Source organism: Danio rerio, chromosome 13 (genome assembly GCF_052040795.2).
Source record: "Danio rerio strain M-AB ecotype USA chromosome 13, GRCz13ab, whole genome shotgun sequence".
Lineage (NCBI taxonomy): Eukaryota > Metazoa > Chordata > Actinopteri > Cypriniformes > Danionidae > Danio > Danio rerio.
In genome coordinates, this window is record NC_141033.1 from 12,445,820 (window position 1) to 12,468,760 (window position 22,941).

Consider the following 22,941-nt stretch of genomic DNA (forward strand, 5'->3'; position numbering starts at 1 on the left):
CTTTTACAACTTTAAACCTCATTAACATAAGAAACAATTATCTTAATATTCTTGTGTTCATGTTTCAATGTTTTTATTCATTTTGGATTTTCATTATTGTTTAATTCTACAGTGTAATGATCCATGCAAGCACTAGTATAATTAGATTAGATAAGATAGATTCAAAAGTATATTCTATATTTTGTTTTAATAATAAGAGTATGTACAGGTCTGTAATGTACAGGTCTGTAATACAGGCATCAAAAGATTTGAGAAAATTCCTCAAAAATACAGTACAATGGATGCCTAAAAAATACCAGTTTACTGTTAATTTTTTACACGGAAAGCGGAAAGTATACTTTTTCAGCCATGTATATTAGACAAACTACAGTATGTGCAGCACCGCTCAATGATAAACTCAACAGATATAGTTTTGATGAGTTAGCGTGCAACCAACAAACCAACCTTTTTTTTCTGTTTGGAAAATCAGTTATTATTAGTTCTCTACATAATCTACGAATCAAACAAACTCCACACCAAACGGAAGCTTTCATTTTATACAGTAGCTAGGCTATATAAACTATAAAACCTGTATGTAAATGAATGAAATAGCTACTATACACTACCTGACAAAAATCTTGCCGTCGTTCTCAGTTGACTTCTAGTTAATCATTTGGACAAGTGGCAGAAGGTCGATTTTTCCTATGAATCATCTGTTGAACTGCATCCCAATCATCACAAATACTGCAGAAGAGCTACTGGAACCCCCAAGGGCCCAAGATTCTCATAGAATTCAGTCAAGTTTGGTAAAGGAAAAATCATGGTTTGTGGTTACATTCATTATAGGGGCATGTAAGAGATCTGCAGAGTGGATGGCAACATCAACAGTTTAAGGTATCAAGACATTTGTGTGCCCATTTCATTACAAACCACAGGAGTAGAGTTGTGCCGATAGACGATGCCATCGTCCATCGCCAATGGCCGACAAACTACACGATGCTGATCCATCGCCCTGCCCCACATTTATATTGAAATATAACTTATTATTTGCATGTCATCTTAATAGCAATAATGGTCTTTTCATGAGCTGTGTTAATGTTACATATAGCTGCCACTAGCATGGCTGACAGCATCGTGAGGATTAAATGAAGGATTATACAGAACCTCTCATGCTTAAAATGTGTAGATTCAGTGGCAAACACTGTTACCTGCAAACCCCGTTTCACAGACTTTACAGTGAATGGCTTTAGTCATTTTCATAGCGGACTTAAAGCCACTGGAAGTCTTTTATTCACTCTTGAAAAAGTGTAAATGGTGGATTAACATTCAACACATGATCACTAATAAGATGTGCCATTATTAGTAACTGTAGGTAAATCTGTCAGTGTTATTTCCATTCTCTCATCTTCAGCGCTTCACATTTTCGCGCTCGTAGCTCCTGTCATCTGAAGGCAGAAGGCATTGACTGAATGATTGACTGCTGATATTAACCAATCATTCGCGTTCAGTTAGAGCAGTGGGCCAATAAGAAGAGCATAAAGGCAGGGAAAGCATTGCGGGTTTTTTACTTCAGCAAGTTCACATAACAAATGTTTATCTGTTCTTGAGTGCTGCGTTTGGCGTATTTAGGTGCAAAGATGCATTCTGCGTAAATGTCTCCTAAATCCGCGCACACAGTGAGGATTTTGCATTGAAACTGCACTACAGTAAACTCCAACCGAACTCTCGTCTCCTCCACCAGATGTGGAAAAAGCCATTAGAACAACACAGATTACTGTGCCTACTCATGCCAGAGTCCCGCAGAAAAAAAAGTGATTGACAGGTGGTTATTTGTTTGTAACTATTTATCTATGGTTTGGTTATGGGTAAAGCAAAGACCATGTGGGTCAGGTAGTGAAAACGGTGGTCTACAATTAATTAATTCGGTATGAATTAATTGATATTTAACAACCACCCCCACCCCCGCCTACGAGTCACTATTTGAGTCATTGCAGAGATGTATAAATGCAGTCGTTCAAGCTTATTGGAGTCATACACAATATTAACTCTTTTTTCATCTGCTTCATGACTTTAAATTGTAAATTTACATTAAATTTTAAATTTACATTATTTCTGTTAAGTGACAAGGCGTTTGTCAAAGCAAAGTCAGACCTTACTGTCCTAATTTAATAATTAAAAATCAAGGCATGATCATATTTTTTTGGTAAATTAAGTGTAATCTGAGTAGAGCTGAAGATCTTTGCCCGAACCCGATGGGACCCCAGGCTTAATTTCTATCATTTTAGACGGGGTCGGGTCAGAACTGCGCTACAGACATTCACAGTGGATTCAGTAATGTTCCTCCACAAAAACACATAGCCTAATCTTGATGAGTAAACTATTTTCAAATTATAACAAAATATTAAATAAATCATAAAATCATTATGTAGACAATGTAGATAATGTTTATAGGCTAATGTTAGCATTAATCTTTTAATATTTAGCTTCATCATCGCCTTAATGCCAGATTGTGAAGAGAAGTGGCGAAACAAATCCCACAGAGCCTTTATCTTAATTTCGTTATTTATAATTTATTTTAATTTAATTTGTTAGGGAGACTTCTTTTTATTGGTGTGTTGGCCAATTTAAAAATGTAGTTAGAGCTGAGATGTTACAGAGGACTTATTTTATTTCTTTGTTCCAACTTCTAAGTGGCCTATAGCCTACATTTGTCATGAATAAATTGTTAAAACACGTATAAACGGCTCATCATACTTGAAAAAAGGCAAAAGAGCTGTGTGCCTGTGCACATTTGAATAATGTCGGGCTATGAACGGGTTCGCGATTTAAAAAGCTGTCAATCAAAATGTGTTTATCGGGCTCGGGCCGAATTCTGTCAGACTCGGACTCTATCGGGCCTAACTTTTATGGCCCGATTACAGCTCTTATCTAGAGGCCTTTGCCTTTCATATAAGCCACTTCAGATACCAAATGAGGGGTGATTATTTGTTGTTCCTAAAACTTAGATTGATGACAAGAAAAAAAAACATTCGCCATTGAAAAAAACATTAGTTCATTGTCATTGAACTAATTCAAAATACACCCTCACCTCGCTGTGAGGGAAATGCAGAAAATGAAAGCACACAAGCTCTAAGGTAATAATCAAATGCTTATGACATAATCTTTAAAATAATGATTTCAATTAAAAACATTGACAGAGATTTGTGGTATAAGAGTTACAGCGGGTCAATAGTTAAATGTATATTTTCCGTGAAGCAATCAAGGTACCTAATGTTCCCATGAACTAGAAACTGAGCTTTTTTTTGGGTGGGGGGGGGGGTTGGGGGGGGGGTGTATTGGGATTCAGTTTATAAAGAAACAGAATATTAAATGAGACAACAGTGGGTGTGACTTGTTTTTCTACTCAACAAACATGCACAAGCAGCATGATTAAGATATACGTATTCTGACAATTTAACTGACAAAAAAACAGGAAGAGCATTTTCAGATTTCAATTAAAGATTACAATGTCAAACCATTTTTTTTCTTAATGGCATGCACAGATAATTTGTTCACCACAAAACTAGCAATGTGAGCTAATAAAATTATATGGTTAGTTTTGAGGTATTTGCCTCCTATTTTTATTTATCAGAAGAAAAAGTCATATGATTGGAAAAAACAGCCAATGCAGGTTCTTAAGAAGGACAAACATATTTAGGACAGGCCTATTTATTTTATTCTTGTTATTTAGTTTTTCTATTTTCTATGATGTTGGAAATACTGCAGATGTTCTGTATGCTGTTCGAATGTTAAAATAAGTCTGTATTTTAAAATGCAACATTTAATGTGTTACACACAAAATAGACACACCAATTAATTTTTTTATTACTTATTAGCAGTTTTTTATCATTTAAGTTATTTCTGCTTTTACTCTGGCTATCTTACTTTTTTCCTTCACTCTGTCACTTTTCTTCTTGGTGTGTTGATACCATGGCTTTTCGCCATCAAACAACCGCTCTTCTGTTTACCGGTCCAGGAATTGATGCTTTATATGGATGTTTTATTATACCAAACGTCAATTACTACAATTTGAATCGATTATTTTTAGTAATCAATTCAATCAAATAATTCAATTAAAAGTTTCAGCCCTTAATGTGGAAGAAATGCTGTGCAATTTCTACAGTGGGTGTTACGACTAACAAACAGCAATAAATTGTCAAACTACTTGCATTAAAACAATTGTGTTTATGACAATAAGTAAAAATCATAATAAAAAATTGCCAGTACAGCTTAAAATCTATGAAAGTGAATGAGACCGCAATCTCAAGCCAATTAAGTTCCATGGGCTTGTACTTGAAAGAATAAGGTCAAAACTTGAGGTCTTTAAAAACAGTACATTACCTGAATCATTTTTTATCAAAGCCTGATGTGCATGAATTCTTTTTTTTTTTAAGAAAAAAAACTTACCAAACAGGCCAATAAAAATAGACCCAAGTCTGACCTGACTGCATTTATTTTTGAACCCGACTGGATCTGAATGTAATGATGTGTGCACCGCCTGCAGCCTCACAGTCAGCTAGGAAAATTATGTATTATTACTTGATATCATTGCCTGCTTGACAGAAACAAGTTATTTTGGAGTTTGGTCTTCAACTGTGACCATTAGATTGAAAAAATAAATGTGATCACTCAATATATCACCTCTAGAGAGACTTCTCAGCCAGATTTGAGATTTAAGAACCAGAACAAACTATTGTAAAAATAAAAGTACTGTTTTTCTCATACCCTAAAATATTACTGACGCCATAATTTGCACTATTTTTTCCAAAACCCTACTAACAAGAGCACAAACATTTATATTAATTAATTAATTTATTAATTTATTTATATTTTACTATAATGTACACATTTTTGTAAATCATTATGTTGACTAAAGAAATATATGGTGTAATGCGCGAAATGTGTCGCTGCATCAAATTTTTATGCTCATTTTAAATAATTGTGGCTAATGCTCCAGGACAAATGACAAGTGATAATATATTGCATGTTAGATAAGTATAATTTATAAACTATTGGGGCTCCTAAAAGCAGTATATTTATAAGATTTGACTTTTTAGAAAAACATAATGCTTCCCTAATGCACTTGTCATACTGTGTAAGGCAGAACTCAATGTAATGAATGGTAGATGATGCCCAAAAATGTTTGTTTTCATTTTTTTGTTTTATTTATACTGGGAATTTTTTTCACCAGAAAACAATAATAATAAAAGTTTGAAATGTTAACGATTTAATTAAAGCCTATTGTTTATAAAAAGTTTGATAAAGGAATAAACCTTAGATTAAACTTAAAAACACATATCAACATATCAATAATGGCTCAGCGGTTTGCACTGTTGCCTCACTTCAAGAATTGTCGCTGGTTTGAGTCCCGGCTGGGTGAGTTGGTATTTCTGTGTGGAGTTTGCATGTTCTCCCCATGTTCATGTGGGTTTCCCCTGGGTGCTGCCGTTTCCCCCAAAATCCAAAGACATTTGCTATAGGTGAATTGAATAAACCAAATTGGCCATAGTGTATGTGTGTGCATGTCAGAGCTGTGGCGACCACTGATGAATAAAGGGACTAATAGGCTGAAGGAAAGTAAACAAATGAATAAATAATCGAAAATTATTAAATAAATTAATTCACACTAAATAAGCATCATTAACTGACTGCAGCCTTAGCAAAATGCCCTCAGCACTACTGTACATTCAGACCACTGCTAACAAAATTTAACAAAAAGATGTAACAAAAACCTTATAACTATGAAATGACATGTAGATGTAAAACAGCAAATGTTTTTCTTCTGAAATAATTCCATACTGACTACATATTGAATACGGTGCATCCGGAAAGTATTCATAGCGCTTCACTTTTTCCACATTTTTTTATGTTACAGCCTTACTCCAAAATAGATTAAATTAACTTACATCCTCAAAACTCTACACAGAATACTCCATAACGACAATGTGTTAAAATATTTTTTGAAAATGTTGCAAATTTATTAAAAACAAAACCTGAAAATCACATGCACATCAGTATTCACAGTCTTTGCTGTGGAGCTCTAAATTGAGCTCGGGTACATTCTGTTTCCACTGATCATTCTTGAGATGTTCCAGCAGCCTAATTGGAGTTCAACTGTAGTAAATTCAGTTGTTTGGACATGATTTGAAAAGGCATACACCTGTCTATATAAGGTTCCAGGGTTGACAGTGCATGTCAAAGCACAAACTAAGCATGAAGACAAAGGAATTGTCTGTAGACCTCCGAGACAGGATTGTCTCAAGGCACAAGGATGGGGAAGGTTACAGAAAAATTTCTGCTGCTCTAAAAGTTTTAATGAGCACAGTGGCCTCCATCATCCGTTAGTAGAAGATGTTTGGAACCACCAGGACTCTTCCTAGAGCTGGCCAGCCATCTAAGCTGAGTGTCTGGGGGGAAGGGCCTTAGTCAGGGAGGTGATCAATAACCTGATGGTCAAACTGTCTGAGCTCCAGCGTTCTTCTGTGGAAAGAGGAGAACCTTACAGAAGAACCAATCAGGCCTGTATGCTAGAGTGGCCAGACGGAAGCCACTCCCCCCCTGGAATTTGCCTAAAGGCATCTGAAGGACTCTCAGACCATACAAAACTAAATTCTCAGGTCTGATGAGACTAAAATTGAACTTTTGAAGTGAATGAATGCCAGGCGATACGTTTGGAGAAAACCAGGCACCACTCATCACCAGGCTAATACCATCCCTACAGAGAAGCATGGTGGTGGCAGCATCATGCTGTGGGGCTTTTTTAAGCAGCAGGTACTGGAAGACTAGTCAGGATAGAGGGAAAGATGAATGCAGCAACGTACAGAGACATCCTGAATGAAAACCTGCTTCAGAGTGCTCTTGACCTCAGACTGGGGCGACGGTTCATCTTCCATGACAAAATATCAATGGAGAGGCTACTCCGTGAATGTCCGTGAGTGGCCCAGCCAGAGCCCAGACCTAAATACTATTGAACATCTCTGGAGAGATCTGGAAATGGCTGTACACCGTCGCTTCCCATCCAACCTGATATAGCTTGAGAGGTATTGCAAAGAAGAATGGGCAAAAATTCCTAAAGACTGGTGTGCCAAGCTTGTGGCATCATATTCAGAAGACTTGAGGCTGTAATTGCTGCCAAAGATGCATTACAAAGTATTGAGCAAAGGCTGTAAATAGTTATGTAGGTGCGATTTCTCTGGTTTTTTATTTTTAATAAATTTGCCACAATTTAAAAAAATAATATTTCACATTGTCATTATGGGGTATTGTGTGTAGAATTTTGAGAAAATAAATTAATTTAATCCGTTTTTGAATAAGGCTGTAACATGAAAAAATGTGGAAAAAACGGACGTGCTATGAATACTTTCCAAATGCACTGTAAGTGATTTGCAAAATATCAACTGTAAACCAATTGCAATGCAATGCCTTAAGTAAAAAATTTATGGATTTCATAGTAACACTATTCATCATAAACACTGTTGCACCTTTTCTGAGTGTAATGGAGAGAAACATGAAACATCTCATATGTATTCAACATTGTACTGCAATAGTGTATGTAAGTGTGTTTTTGAATCAATTTGTATTTATGTTACTTATCATCATATCATCTTTCAGTCAGTCACAGCATTATGTCTGAATATTTTTTAGGTCGCCGATGTGAAAGAAATTGTCGAACTGTAGAGCTTTGGTCCAGATTCATGTCCTTCTGCAAATGGAAACCTGAAGTCCTAGATAGTGCATACTGTAGTTTGTCTGGCCAATGCTCCCTCTCTTCCCCTCTCTCTCTCTCTCTCTCTCTCTCTCTCTCTCTCGCTCTCTCGCTCTCTCTCTCTCCATCTTGTTCAGTACTGTATAATTTATATCTAATGTACTATGCCTGCAGGTATGGACATGTGCTGCTCTATTTGCACCTATGAGTGTGTGGCTATAAATACATATGATCACTGTTCAGATAGCCATCTCTGCTACTCAGAATAACAATACTGAGTATAATGGAAAAAATAAATTGTGATTCTTTTGGGGTGGATATATGTGTATTTTATACTGTGTGTTTCTGTTACTCTGGTTTAAAAAAAAAAGAAGCGTTTACATCCCAAACAGTCTCATCCAGTCTGCAAAAAGAAGCAGCAGTTTTGTCAAAAGTTGCCTAAAAGTAACAGCAGTCACGCACTGAAAGGCCACCGCGTGTGTGTTTTTGTGTTAATTAAAGCTCAGCGTAATTAAGATCCAGCCAGAGGCATTTCAAATTGAGGCTGCAGACATGACTGAGACGCTGTTAAGGCAATTAAACAGAGAGATAAAGAAGGATGAAATGCATTTTTGCAGTGATGTTTATCCAGCAGCTTGTTGGAGAACATTTAAATGACACGTCAAAGAAATATAAACGAACATTAGTGTGTATTACCAGCCAATTACTTGCTACGTCTATTGCACTAAATGGCAGCTGATTGGAAGTTGATTGCATTTGTTGTTTGGCTATATGATGAAGTATATGTGCGCTTGTCCAATCGATATTAGTTCAGCGTGAATTAAAGCGCTGCAAAGCTTTCCTGAGCAGCCATAGCTTTGAATATAAATCTCATTACAGGTGGAAGCAGGTGGTTGTAACACCATCTGCTGGGAAATGTACAGCTTCAGTGTTTCACTTACCTGCGCTGACATCTGGACACAGATTGCTGTGGAACAGGGGTCAGCGACCTTCTGCTCATGAAGTGATGTTGTTATTTTTTCTGGTTAAACGCTGTGCCACTGTCCCTTCTACCAGTATAAACATAGTTGAAAGATAATGATACTGCTACTGTCACTGGTTCGAGTCCCAGCTGGGCCACATTCTGTGTGGAGTTTGCTTGCTCTCGCCGTTTTGGCGTGGGTTTCCTCCGAGTCCTCCATTTTCCCCCATAGTCCAAAGACATACACTATAAGTGAATTGAATAAACTAAATGTCCATAGTGTATGAATGAGTGTGTATGGGTGTTTCACTGTACTGGGTTGCAGCTCGAAGGACATCCACTGTGTTAAACAAATAGTGGAATAGTTGGCGGTTCATTACTCTGTGATGACTGCTGAAATAAAGACTAAAGTCCCGTTTTAATCAGTCATCCCATGATTTCTACGACGAAGCTTTATTTCCCAAAGCAGTCACAAGTGTTACGATAACAATATTTCTTATCTCTATTTTTCATCATATTTCAATCTCAATAAACACTGATGTGCGACGCAGTGGCGCAGTCGGAAGTGCTGTCGCTTCACTGCTAGCAGGTCGCTGGTTCGAGCCTCGACTGGATCAGTTGCCATTTCTGTGTGGAGTTTGCATGTTCTCCCCGTGTTTGCATGAGTTTCCTCTGGGTGCTCCGGTTTCCCCCACAAGTCCAAAGACATGTGGTATAGGTGAGTTGGGTATGCTGAAATAGACCGTAGTGTATGTGTGTGAATGAGTGTGTATGGATGTTTCCCAGTGATGGGTTGCAGCTGGAAGGGCATCCAATGTGTAAAATATATGCTGGATAAGTTGGCGATTCATTCCGCTGTGGCGATGCCAGATTAATAAAGGGACTAAGCCGAAAAGAAAATGAATGAATGAAAATGGAGACTCTTTATTTTATATTAATAAATAACTTACGCCTCAGAAGACAAAGATGAAAAACAATGAACGCATAATGGGTTTTAGAGGCATAAGACGACTATTTGGGAGCGCAACCACTCAAGACAGTTCTGGAGGTAATAATACCAAACCAGTTTGATGACAGACTTTGGCTAAGAGGTTTTAGAATGACCAAAGCAAATTGTGGGAGTCGAAAGGACTTAAAATGATTCATGATCTTTACTTGATAGATTCAGACAGAATGATGTCCTTTGAAGAGTTGAGGCTTAAATTTATTCTTACTAGAAAACATTTTTTCAAATATCTTCAATTAAGAAGTTTTGTTAAAGCAAATCAAGATAATGATCTTAATAGACATATATTTTCATCTTTAGAAAACATGCAGATAAAAGATACTCTGAGAAAAGGTATCATATCAGAGTTTTATGGTTTGCTGACAATGAACTCACCCGAACATTCATATTGTAAGTTAAAAGCAGAGAAGAAAAATTTACTGTCCGAAGTTTCGGATGAGGCGACGCAGTGGCGCAGTGGGTAGCACGTTCGCCTCACAGCAAGAAGGTCGCTGAGTAGCTGGTTCAATCCTCTGCTCAGTTGGCGTTTCTTTGTGGAGTTTGCATGTTCTCCCTGCGTTCGCTTGGGTTTCCTCCGGGTACTCCGGTTTTCCCCACAGTCCAAAGACATGCGGTATAGGTATAGGTGAATTGGGTAGGCTAAATTGTCCATAGTGTATGAGTGTGTGTATGTGTGGATGTTTCCCAGAGATGGGTTGCGGCTGGAAGGGCATCCGCTGCGTAAAAACTTGCTGGATAAGTTGGCGGTTCATTCCGCTGTGGCGACCCCGGATTAATAAAGGGACTAAGCCGACAAGAAAATGAATTTCAAGAGTTCCCACTTAGATATGCTTGGCACTTATAGCAGGTTTGGCATGCTGTCCCGGGAGAGAACCCTGAGCTCGGAGATATTTGAGCCCAGGGCTCCCGCCCGGTCTAGAAGCATATTAGGAGAACCGAGATCAGGTAGATCTCGATCGCTCCCCAAAAAATGCCTCTAGCTCGGGACAGCAGCCGAGTATTTCAAAGAATTTCCCCCAAAAAGCTAGAAAGTTTTTACTATATCCGGCTGCTGGATATAGTAATTAAGGAATGAAGAAAGAGTAGGGGGCTCCAGTTGGAGCAAAGTTTGAAACTGACTCCTGTGGAAGCCAGAGCGGGGGAGGGGGTTGGGTGGAGACTAGTGAAGGGGGGCCATAAGGGGTGGGCGGGGTTGGCTCATTAAGAGTCAAAAATGCTCGAGAAACACTCCAAACAGAGATAGAGCAGGGAAGTGGCAGCGCTATATATAAATATATATGTATATATGAGAGAGTATATAAATATATATATATATATATATATATATATATATATATATATATATATATATATATATATATATATATATATATATATATATATATATATAATGGGATAATCTAAGGCCTGGAGGGGGTGATCAGGAGACTTCTGAGTCAGAATGGGCGCTGCGGGAGTTGGGTGCAGCAATTTTTTATTTTGCCATCTCTAGCAGAAATCGTGAAGTGTGATTTGGGCGGTGGAGATTTCTGCTAGAGGGTGAGTGGCAAGTTTGGCCAGACTCTTGCTGGAGTCGATGCTCGTGGAACACTCCGACTGGAGATGGAGCGGGGAGTGACAGCGCTCTATATAAATATATATCTATAAACGAAAGTCCATAGATATACATATATAATGAGTTTCAGTGGCCTGGGGGGGGCAGTGACTGACCCCTGCGGGGGTCGGCGCCCGGGGAACAGGGCAAGCTGGCCTACTCTAGCAGGAGTCTGGGAAAGGGGATTTGGACAGTGAAGACTCCTGTTAGAGGGTGACAGGATAAGTTAGGTGCTCGAGGAACACTCCGTTAGGAGATGGAGCGGGGGAGTGACAGCGCTATTATAAATATATATCTATGTACAGGTGTATATATATATATATATATAAATAAAGATTGCTAAGGCCTGGAAGGGACGGTGAGACGACCCCTGTGGGGGTCGTAGCTCGGGGTAACACTTCTGCGGAAGTCAGAGCTTTAGGGGGGGCGGGGTCCGGCAGGAGTCTGGAAATGGGAGGGGGCTGTGAAGACTCCAGCGGAAACGGCCAGGGTGGCGGGGTGACGGGGGGCTTGGATGAAACTCCAATTACCTATGTGGCTGGGGGAGGAAACTGAGTGTTACTCAGGCTAGAAGGAAGAAAAAGAAGAAGGTGGCTGGGTCACACCCTCGCCCTTGAGTGGATGTGAGATTATGGCTGACAAGAGCCATCTGGGCTTCTTTGGGGGGCCAGTGGCTAGGACGCATGTCTTGAAGGCATCAGGTGACCACCTTTCTAGGATCTGGATTTGTTGCTGCCCTTTGTACTTCTGTGATGGCTGCTCATATTCTGAAACATAGTATACAGGAATAAGAGAAGTAATTCAACACCTTTAATACTTTTCCCACACATTTAAAGACCTTATCACCATTTTCAATCAAAAAAGCTGGCGAGATTTATCTTACAGAATATTTACTAAATATTAAAATGTAAAAAATGAATCCAACTAAACATTCGAATACAGACACATGTATATTAAAATCTAGCCGATTCGACAGGTTGTCACCTATAGAGCTGCAGACTGATAGTGTTGCAGTAAACAAGCGGCAAGCTGTCAAACCTTAGTAGAATTTTACTGATTACGTAACTACCTAGTATCCTGATATTCACGGCTTGAATACAGTCAAACTTTAGCATACGATGATACCTTGTTCAACAATAAATGTATTACCTTATAAAGGAATCTAAGACTTTCTAATACTTTAAGCCCTCAAACTCCTCTATATTGACTTATCAGCCCCCAACACCTTCTGATACTCCGGAGACACCCTGTGTAAGAGTGACTGAGAGTTGATCTGGGGGATACCTGTGGAGCAAAGAACTGCTATAAGCATCTCTTAAATCAGAATCGTGTGACAGGGCGGTTGTGTCATCTATAAATGGGAAGAAGAGGGGGGGGGTGCAGAAGGAGAATGAGGCTCGGCGGAGCGACTTTGCTATAGCGGAAGTACAAATGATAGTCAGCATTGGAGCGTTATGAGTGCTAAATATTGTCAATAGTGATATGAAGAGTAAATGGGGGGGGGGTATATGTGAATATGGTATCAAGGGTGTGGGCTATATAGGCAGAAAGTATCTTTGCGAAGAGTGTAAATGCATTAGGAATGGATGAAGAGTGTGATGGGTTGAATGAGGGCAGTTTCAGGAGCTGGCAGTCTTGAACTCTAAAATGGAAAACAAGAGAGAATTAGAAATGAAATCTTAGCAACATGGCACAAGTACAGCAGACATGATTAATTGTATTGGCTGATATTCGTGGGAGGAGTCTTCATAAGTGTATGGATGATTGTGAATGGAAGCGCCTTTGTTAATGCATGTTCCAATACTTAATGTCACAATGTGCCAGGGTTGTAGAAGTGGGCATTTGTCCTCCTGCAGGGTGGTAATTAGAAGGAGAACTGAGCGTATGGGGCGTTTCTATGCTGGAAGTCCAGGAAACCTCTTGGAGAGCTGGTGAGATGATGATGGAGTGGAGTTTAAACCCCTTAAGCCTGATTTATACTTCTGCGTCAAGTGACCGGCGCAGGCAACGCGCGTGGCTGTGCATTTATACTTCTGCGCGCTGTCTCTGCCGGTCTGCATTAACACTTCCGAAACGCTAGTTGGCAGTGAGGTGTAAATGTTCCTCTGTGTCAAGTTTCTTCGCTACTTTTTTGCATTTCCTGAACACTTCCGGGATGTACAAGTGGCTCAAACTCGCTCATTTTGAGGCAGGAACCGGCGGACGTGCAACAACTTTAACTATGAGGTAAACACAAAACAAAACTTTCCATCCGGAGCTCCTTCACGGGACTCCACACTTGTAAACAATCGCTCGCGCGGCGTCGCGCCATTCGCGCGCCTCTCGGTCCCGCCCAGACTCGTCAGCGCTACCAAGCCGACCAATCACAGAGCTTATGCTACGCGTCGTTGCGACGTGTAGTTACATTTTTTGAGAGGTGCACGTCAGTGACGGCGATGGCCACGGCGAAGGGCTATGCGTCAGCGCCGTAGCATACGCCGGTGTTTGACGCAGAAGTATAAATCAGGCTTTACTGATATAGAAGTTTTTAAAACTCGAATGTATTTAACACAAGTATAAGTATGAAAAGCTACTCCATGGCCAGAAATGTCCTCCTCTTGTTTGTTGCAGTCGAGCAGGAAATTGTTTTCTTACTGTCATTATAAACTGACTGACATTCAGGTGTATTGATATGAGAGTCACAATTGGCGTGATACAAAAGGGTTACTGCTTGATGTGTAGGTTGTCTATCACTTGCTGGATAATACTCATTTCAGAATTTTATTTACTTTTTTTTTTTTTTAATATATGTATATATAATTATTAATAAAATGTAAATATATCAACTGCCTACATCAAACTTAAAAAACGATGTTGCCACTTAATAGGAACTGTGTGAATGTAATGTTTATCATGGCTTTACTCCATCCATGATAAGTAACATGTCTGTAATCTCAACATGATTATTTGGCCGGAATCAAAGTCTCTGCACGCAGTCCATTCATGAATTTGTCAGGAGAGAAGGCGGGACCGTCTCCAGTTTTGGAAAGCTCGTTGGATGGTGATACTTCCCCTTTAAGCTATTGGCTGGAGCGTTTGTAGCGGGAAGCATTCTTCCAAAATGAAGATGCAATGAGGAGAAAGTGATCCATTTATACTAAGCTAGGATCATTCTGATTGGATTATTACTGATTACGGATGAGTGGCCAGCGGTGCACAATCATATGACGTGCTCCTCTCGAAATTAGTTTATGAAACTTCACAAATGAAATAGTTTTGGATGAAGATTGGGAAGAAGCCCGCACAAAGGCTTACATTATGTCAATAAATACAATATAAATGGACCAGTGCAATTAAATAGATAGAATGAAAACATACCAGATATTTGTACACAATGTTTGGAAGCTAGAGGAACCTTGTTTCACTGTATTTGGCGGTATACAAAGATTAAATTATTTTGGGAAGAGGTAAGAGTCATAAGTGAAAAGATCATTTCAAAACAAATCCTCCTCGACCCAAAGCTTTTTTTACTGGGCTCCAGAGGACTCAAAGTATAGTAGGAGCGAACAAGTATTTATAGACCTCAGCTTACTTTATGCCAAAAGATGTGTAGCTTTGCTATGGACAAAGATGCAAAGACCAAACGCTTCTCAATGGATAAGACGAATGTTGTCAAGCCTGCCATTAGAAAAAATAACTCGTATACTAAAAGCTAAACAGCGCGTATTTGGAAACATATGGAGTCTTTCATTAGTTAAATCAAAGAAGTGGAATTAACAGAGGAAGAAGTTGATGAATAATTTTTGGTGGACAATACAGTTCCATTCTTATATTTCTGGTATGATTTTAATTGTCATGTTTGAATAAATTACCATTAACGACAAAAAGAGGAGCAGTTTTACTTGTATTATTTTATTGTTTGTTTGTTTGTTTGTTTTTTAGTATTCAATATATATATCCTCATATTTTGTATGATTTGTAAATGCAGCAAGGTTACTGTTGTAAAAAATGTTTGTAAAATGTTGTATTTCAGTGTGTACAAACTAAAAACGAAAATAAAAATATAGGTAAAAAGACTGACGAAAGCAACATTTCACATGCGCAACGTGGTTTGTCTCCTGATTTCTTCATTAATGGAGTCTCATTTCTCCCATTTTTGTTATAACGTGATATAATGTGGATTAAAACACAACCACATTACTTTTTTGATACACATGCTGGAATTTATTCTGTAAATGTCAACGTAGGCTCACTCTAAAAACATAGCCAGAAGTACATATGGCTGCATTTCATCTTTAAAACAAACGCTACGGGGTGGTATGACATCGTTCCTTTTCACGCTTACCAGCTGACCGCTTACCTCTGTATGGATGACTTTCCCGCTGTTACCAGTTTGTCCAGTAGCTCACCATGTACGATAATGGACTTGAAACGCAAAGAGGAGTTGACCAAAATGACAGGGTTTAAGTCCAGCGAAGAACGGTTCCAGAAAGCAAGTAAGACAAAAACATAATCCAAAAAATAAAATAAACAAGTAAATAACAGGGAGAGAATGTGGTAAAATCTTAAAACATGCTAAAAATCAGATGAGTATTTATTTTTCTGAATTGCTTTTTAAAAGGGTGTGGGTGGGCAGGTCAATCAACACAATTGGGTTGGGATTGGGGAAGGAGGAGGGTGGGTCAGTTGATCGGTCAGTCAGTCATTGAATCAGTCAAACAGTCAGCCAACAGTGGCTTCTGGTGGGTTTACGTGAGAAGGTGCAAATGGCACTCGCAAGAGAAATTTGAGATCTCAAAATGCACACACAGCAATCAAAAACTGCAGAAAAAAAAAAAAAACGTAGCTCCTGGGACGTATTTGGCACTCTCCAGTAATGAATATAGAGTGTGGGGAGTCAACGGATCGTTCCAGAACCGAACAAGTCACAGACCATGTTATCCTTAAAAGATTGGTTGGTGCCTACATGTCTGAACTTTGATTTAATTTTCAAAGCAATCCACAGGCACCCAGCAAAAGGCAATCCACAGGATGACTAGCCAGTCAACATCACAGTTGCGTGTTAATTAACTTTACACCTTAAAACAATAAGAGGCTCTACAATCAAAAACCCACCAAACCGGTTTTTGAGAAGTACCTTTTGGTTCGCGTGTCCTTTGGCGTCTGCAAGGAATACACATTCTCAGGCAGACACAGAAGCGATCAGAAACGCTTGCAAAGTTTAATGGACATACAGTAAAACTGTGTTTATTTGAGTAATGTATGTTTGCTTTATGTTTCTGTAGGTTTTTGTGTGTACATGTTCCATGTGTTTAACAAAACTATTATAGATAGTTCTTGAGTAATAGCCCTCAGTGACAAATGAAATCTACAGAATGTTTATGAAATACTTTATGTTTGGTATTGATTGAAAGCTAGGAAAGTTTCAAATGCATTGGTTTATATGAAGAAACCATATTATGAAAGGTGTCCATGTTATGAGACTTTATTTTAACAACTATGCTATCAAAGCAGCACCGACACAATTTGCTAACCCGGCCTTCTAGAGGGCGGAATTGGGGTGTGACTCCACCCTGCACCTTCTCTGATTGGACAAGTATTGTGTAAACCCAGCCTCTACCAAAGCCTATAAAACTTTGAACAAAGGAATTTCATCGTCGTCTTTTGCCGGTCATCTTTGCCAGTCGTCACCGCCGTCGCTGCCCGGACGTCGCTCTTCTCGTGCTGTGGCCGTTACATCGCCTCGCCGGAAGCCTCGTTACATCACGGAGCAGATCGCGACCTTCACTTGCTGCCGGCTCGACCCCCGATCTGCTTGTGCAACCGCTTCAACAACAAGCCATCGGGTCAACACATCCAAACTCTGAAACTCATCATAACTACAGGAACCCAGGAAGGACTTCGAACGCTGCCTTGTCCAACATCCGTATCCCTAGCAACCGACTAAGGAAACCCCTCCTCACCGACAAGGGAATTCCATCACGTCACTGAAGTTGCTACGCTGACCAATCAGCTTCGCCGGGATTTCCCTTTGGACCAGTCGAGGAAACCAAAATTACATCAGAACGCAAGTAGCACAAACAAGGTTTCTACCCATTACTGAATCTGGTGTGAAGTAGTAAAGAATAGCAAAATTCTCTGCTTTTATGGTTTCTCTCAGGTTGCAATGCTAAGAACTTAGCAAAGGCTAGAAGTTGAATCCACTCAGTCAAAACTCTCCTCAAACTGCTTGTGTGTGTGTATGTATGTGCATTTGTTTGTTTTACGTAGATTAGTACTTTGTGTTATAGAAGTAGCAATAAACTTTTGTTTCGTTTTAAGATCCGTGTTGGTGTGTTGTGTGCTTTATAAGTTAATGCCTCAGCTTCAGATACTGCTACCTTGCTCATTAAATAATTAGATACTGTTTTTATATTGTTATTGTTGGACACGTAATAATATAATACAGAATTGCTTTACACTAAACGTTCTATTTGCTGGACAAATACTAAAGTTAAGTGTAAGCTTTAAATAATTCTATGTGAATCATGTTCGAATCTTTGATTCGAATCCCCAAAGTTTAAACATGATTTAAACCAAAGAGCTGATTCTTGCAAGAGGTACGTTATCAGAATGAGCCTGGGTTGGTAAATGTGTTTCTATCATAGTGGCTAAGCGGCTGGTACAGTTGGTTCACATTAAGAAGGTCACTGGTTCAAGTCACAGCTGGAGCAGGAGACGTTTCTGTTCGCATGTTCTCCCATATCTGCGTGGCTTTTCTCCGGGTGTTCCAGTTTCCCCCGACATGCTGTATAAGTGAATTAGAACTAAACTAATTTGGTCCAGTGTGTGGATGGGAGAGTGTGTGGTTTCCATCACTGAGGGTTCTTGGTTGTGGTGGGTAGGGCATCTGCTGGAAAACGAGTCAAAGTAGCTGGCAGATCATTCCACTTTGGCAACCCCTGATGAAGTCAATAGAAAGTGTATGAGTGATTGTTTCTGCATAGTGTTAGTGCATACACATTTTCCTCAGTTTATCCTAATAGGCATATGTTTTTTAATGTACATTTTCTTTTTCTTTTTTTTTCTTTTTTTTATTAGAATATGCAAAAATCATACAAATACAAGAAAACTTCAACAAATAACAAATACAAAGCAACAAAACAAAAACAAAAAACAACAACAATATAGTCAGGTACTGGTATGTGCATGAGTGTTCGTGTGTGTGTGTGTGTGTGAGTATGCATGTAAAGGTAACTTGGTGGACAGGTCAGAGTACATACATAATTAATTAATGTACATTTTCTACATGCAGTATGAGCAGACGACCTACAGACAACCTACAGCAGGAGTATGTTTACCTGGGGTTAAGAATAACTACTGCGTTTCAAGTGTGTCAGCTTCATTTAATTAAAATACAGTCAACTCTCTTGCCAATTATCCCTTCTCGTGACAGTGTTACTGACCCCTTCTGTAGGCCTCATAACTGCATGACTGTAATAACATTGTGTTGTTTTTTGCCTCAAATCTGTAGGATAACGACTACCGCTGCATGCATGATGGATTTACGCAGATACCCACTGGATGAGCAGAACTGCACGCTGGAGATTGAAAGCTGTGAGTGTTATTTAGGGTTTCTATGCTATATATCATTGTTGCTTGACTTTATATCACAATTATTACATGTACTGTATAAGTAATAGCTGAGATTATTCAAAGTCATTATAGTATTGTGGCAGATGAAATTACACCAAGTACTAGATTTATTCAATGGAGCAGATTAGTGCTTAATGTGCTTATTTTCTACTCTCTGTAAGGCAGTGCAAATATCATAAATCAACTAGTGCAAACCTTAGTAAATCATATTGCAGGATTCATTTGAATACTTTTTTTATATAAATGCTGAAGTCAAAGGGAAATCTTAAAAGTGCATATGCAGCCACAAAAATGACTGTATCCACACCTTTTAGTTGCTAATTTTTCATTGTGCGTCTTTGGTAAACCCTGACGATAGTGTTTTAAATGCCAGATAAAGGCTTTTGCTTATGCAAACTATTAGTAAATCTGACTCCAAAAGTGACTGTGTAATGAATTTTTAGCTTATTTTCTTTGTGCCAGTGGTTTTTAGTGCAGAGCAATTAATTTACAATCATGTTTATTACACTGTCTGCAACGTGTATAATAAAAACAGCATTAGCCAACTAACGGTTGCATGTCCATGCATACACTCGTCGGCCACTTTATCAGGTACACCTGTCGAACTGCTTGTTAACACAAATTTCTAATCAGCCAATCACATGACTGCAACTCAATGCATTTAGGCATGTAGACATGGTCAAGACGATCTGCTGCAGTTCAAACCGAGCATAAGAATGGAGAAGAAAGGTGATTTAAGTGACTTTAAACATGCCATGATTGTTGGTGCCAGGTGGGCTGGTCTGAGTATTTCAGAAACTGGTAATCTACTTGGATTTTCATTCACAATCATCTCTAGGGTTTACAGAGAATGGTCTGAAAAAGAGAAATTATCCAGTGAGCATCAGATGGTAGGGTAAGAATTTGGTGTCAACAATATAAAAGCATAGATCTATCCTTTCTTGTATCAAGGGTTCAGATTGGTGGTGCTGGTGTAATGGTTTGGGGGATGTTTTCTTGGCACACTTAGTACTAATTTAGCATCGAGTATTGTTGCTGACAATATCCATCCCTTTATGACCACAGTGTACCCATCTACTTCCAGCAGGATAACGCACAATGTCATAAAGCATGAATCATCTCAGACTGGTTTCTTGAACATGACAATGAGTTCACTGTACTCAAATGGCCTCCACAGTTACCATATCTCAATCCAATAGAACACCTATGGAATCTGGTTGACAACTGCGTGATGCTATCATGTCAATATGGAGCAAATTCTCTGAGGAAATTTTTCTGTACCTTGTTGAATCTATGCCATGAAGGATTAAGCCAGTTCTGAATGCAAATGTGGGTCCAATCCGGTACTAGTAAGATGGACCTAGCAAAGTGGCCGGTGAGTGTATGTTTCACTATAATTTCAACAATTTGCTGAAATCATGGTAATGATATTTGTTCACAAATGCCAGTGCAAAAGTGGTTTGTGGTTAGAAGTGTAATTTGAGGCTTGAATACACTCATCGTTCACTATTACTGTAGGTACTAGTTACTGGTACTAGATTGGACACCTATTTCAACTTCAGAACTTTTCTTATTCTTGAACTTTTATTTTGAAGCATTTATTCAATAAGACAAAGAAAACATTCCTCAGATGTTTTAGTCCATATTTTTTATACACAGTTGCTGCACATTCATGATGTCCATCTCCCATTAAACACACACAAGAACTGCTCTACTGGATTGACATCTGGCCACTGTGGAAGTCACTGACTTAAGCAAACTCATTGTCATATTCATGAAACTAGTTTGAAATCATTTGTGCTTTGTGACAGTGCATTGCCCTGCTTGAAGCAGCCATCATAGAATGGTACACTGTGGTCATAAACGGATGGATGTGGACAGCAGCAATACTTAAGAAATGCTGTGTCATTTAATCAGTGCTTAAGGGGCCCAAAGTGTGCCAAGAAAATGTCCATCATTATAAACCACGCCATTGCAGCCTGACAAAAACAGATCAAATTCTGACCCTACACTCTGAATGTCACAAGAAATCGAGATTCATCAGTCCAGGCAACCTTTTCCATATTTTTATTGTCCAATTTTGATGAAGCCTATTTGAATTGAAACCTAATGTTGCGTCTGAAACCAAAAACTTCCCTAATATGTCGTATATGGAGAGCTGACCTCTGGGATCTTTACAGATATTTCAGTTCATTAGACAGCTTATAAAATATAGACTTTTCTCTATGGCTTCTTCTTTACTTCCTTGCCAATTTTCTGATTGCAAACAAGCTATAAGCACAGCACTTTACATTCTCTAACATGCTATATGTTAAGTTTGAACTTAAAACTTTCCTTAAAGAAGCTGGAGTATCTACACAAGGTACTTATATACATATGTTCTGGGAATGTCCCCAAATTGCATTATTCTGGACCAAGGGACGAGACATTATATCAGAACTAATGAAAACTCAGATCTATTGGGACCCATTGCTTTTTCTTATGCTGGACGGTAGAGGTCTGCATTCCCACGGCTGTCCCGCGCAAGCTGCGGGACCCAACCAGATTTCTGTGGCGCTGAAATAAATTTCCGAATTAAGCGCGGGAGCGGTCGGTAACAGGTTTAATTTGGGACGGGAGCAGGCCGTCTAGCAATATCGTTCCCAGTGCGATGCTGTGTTTAGCTTGTTTGTTCGTTGCTGTGTGAGTGTGTGTGTGTGTGTGTGTGTGTGTGTGTGTGTGTGTGTGTGTGTGTGCGCGAATGAGAGGTGTGTGTGTGTGTGCGTGAATGAGAGGTGTGTGTGTGTGTGTGTGTGTTTATACAGACAGCTTGTTATAGGCTGTCTGGACTCTGTATAGCTGGGTGGATTTCGATTTTGTTCTCCCCTCTGCTCTTTAGCGGGATCGGGGACGACGGGTAGAAAATGGGGCGAGGCGGGCAGCGGGACAACAAATGCTGAATATAAGCGGAAGCGGTCGAGTTTGGGCTAAAACCTGGCGGGAGCGGGATTCAAAATTTTGTCCCGCGCAGATCTCTACTGGACGATTCATCACTCTCCTTATACATAAACCAAAAAAGCACTTTGTCAGTAGTTCTGACTGCTACTGCTTTTGCTGCTGCAAAAAAAAAAAACAATCCTGAAATTATGGCTGGATCCATTTGGTCCAACTGATCTATCTTGGAGGCTCTATCTACTAAACATTATTAGTCTGGAATACACCACAGCCAATAAAAATGGTCCCAGTAAAAAAAAAAAAAAACTGTACAATTTTGGTTAAATTGAGAGAGACTGTATCATTTATGTTTCAATCCTGAGTTTGTACTTATCAATACAATGTTACTTTTTTATTTTATTTTACATATTTTGTTGAGTGGATCTCAAGCTTTGTTCAAAATCAAAATGTTCAATAAAAAGAAGCTGGAGTATCTTCATTGTATGCAGTGCAAGAAACAATTTCACAACAATGCAGCAAAACTGGCGCAATCACTTGTGTAATCGTAATGCATTTATGCATCATCTCATCTATCATAAAACTACCTGCAGAGAAGCAGGCTGTGCTGACTAATCTCAGCGTTTCATCTTTCTCAGCCGCTGTGACTCTCTCACTCTCTGCCACTCTTTCTTCTTGGCTACTTTCAACTCCAGCTCTCCATCTCTTTTGCACTTTGTCTCTCTGGGTGTGACAGACAGTGTTTGTAATTGGGTGTCTGCTCTGTTGGGCAGACAGCTGTAGCCCTGTGAGGCTGCTGTCATGTCAGAGCACTGAGATGCATATCACAGCATGAAGGAGAAACCTCAACAGCATCATCACAGCCGACACAAACCATGTCACTTTAACACAGCAACGTGTCACCTGCACCACATTCACTTCATCCATGGGACAGGACAAGATATGAGGCTCACTGAGACCAAAAAAACAATGTTTAGGCAAATAGGGTGTTCTTAAAGGAGAATTCTGTCATCATTAACTTATCATCGCATTGTGAAAAATGTGATTATAATGAGATATCTGAGACTTAAGCTCATGTAAACACATTACATTAATTAAGTGATGATTAAGCT

The 22,941-nt window shown here is 39.2% G+C and overlaps 1 protein-coding gene across 2 annotated transcripts in view; it reads left to right on the forward strand.

Moving 5' to 3' along the window:
* Positions 1-22,941, forward strand: part of gabrb1 (gamma-aminobutyric acid type A receptor subunit beta1) — a 75,483-nt gene that overhangs the window by 30,193 nt on the left and 22,349 nt on the right. For both annotated transcript variants that reach the window (XR_015505767.1, XM_087279071.1), the window contains exon 5: positions 18,777-18,859. Coding sequence is in view for 1 of the 2 variants with exons in the window: in XM_087279071.1 (XP_087135197.1) it covers positions 18,777-18,859 (83 nt within the window). In the remaining variant the exon portion in view is untranslated. The remainder of the gene's footprint in view (positions 1-18,776; positions 18,860-22,941) is intronic.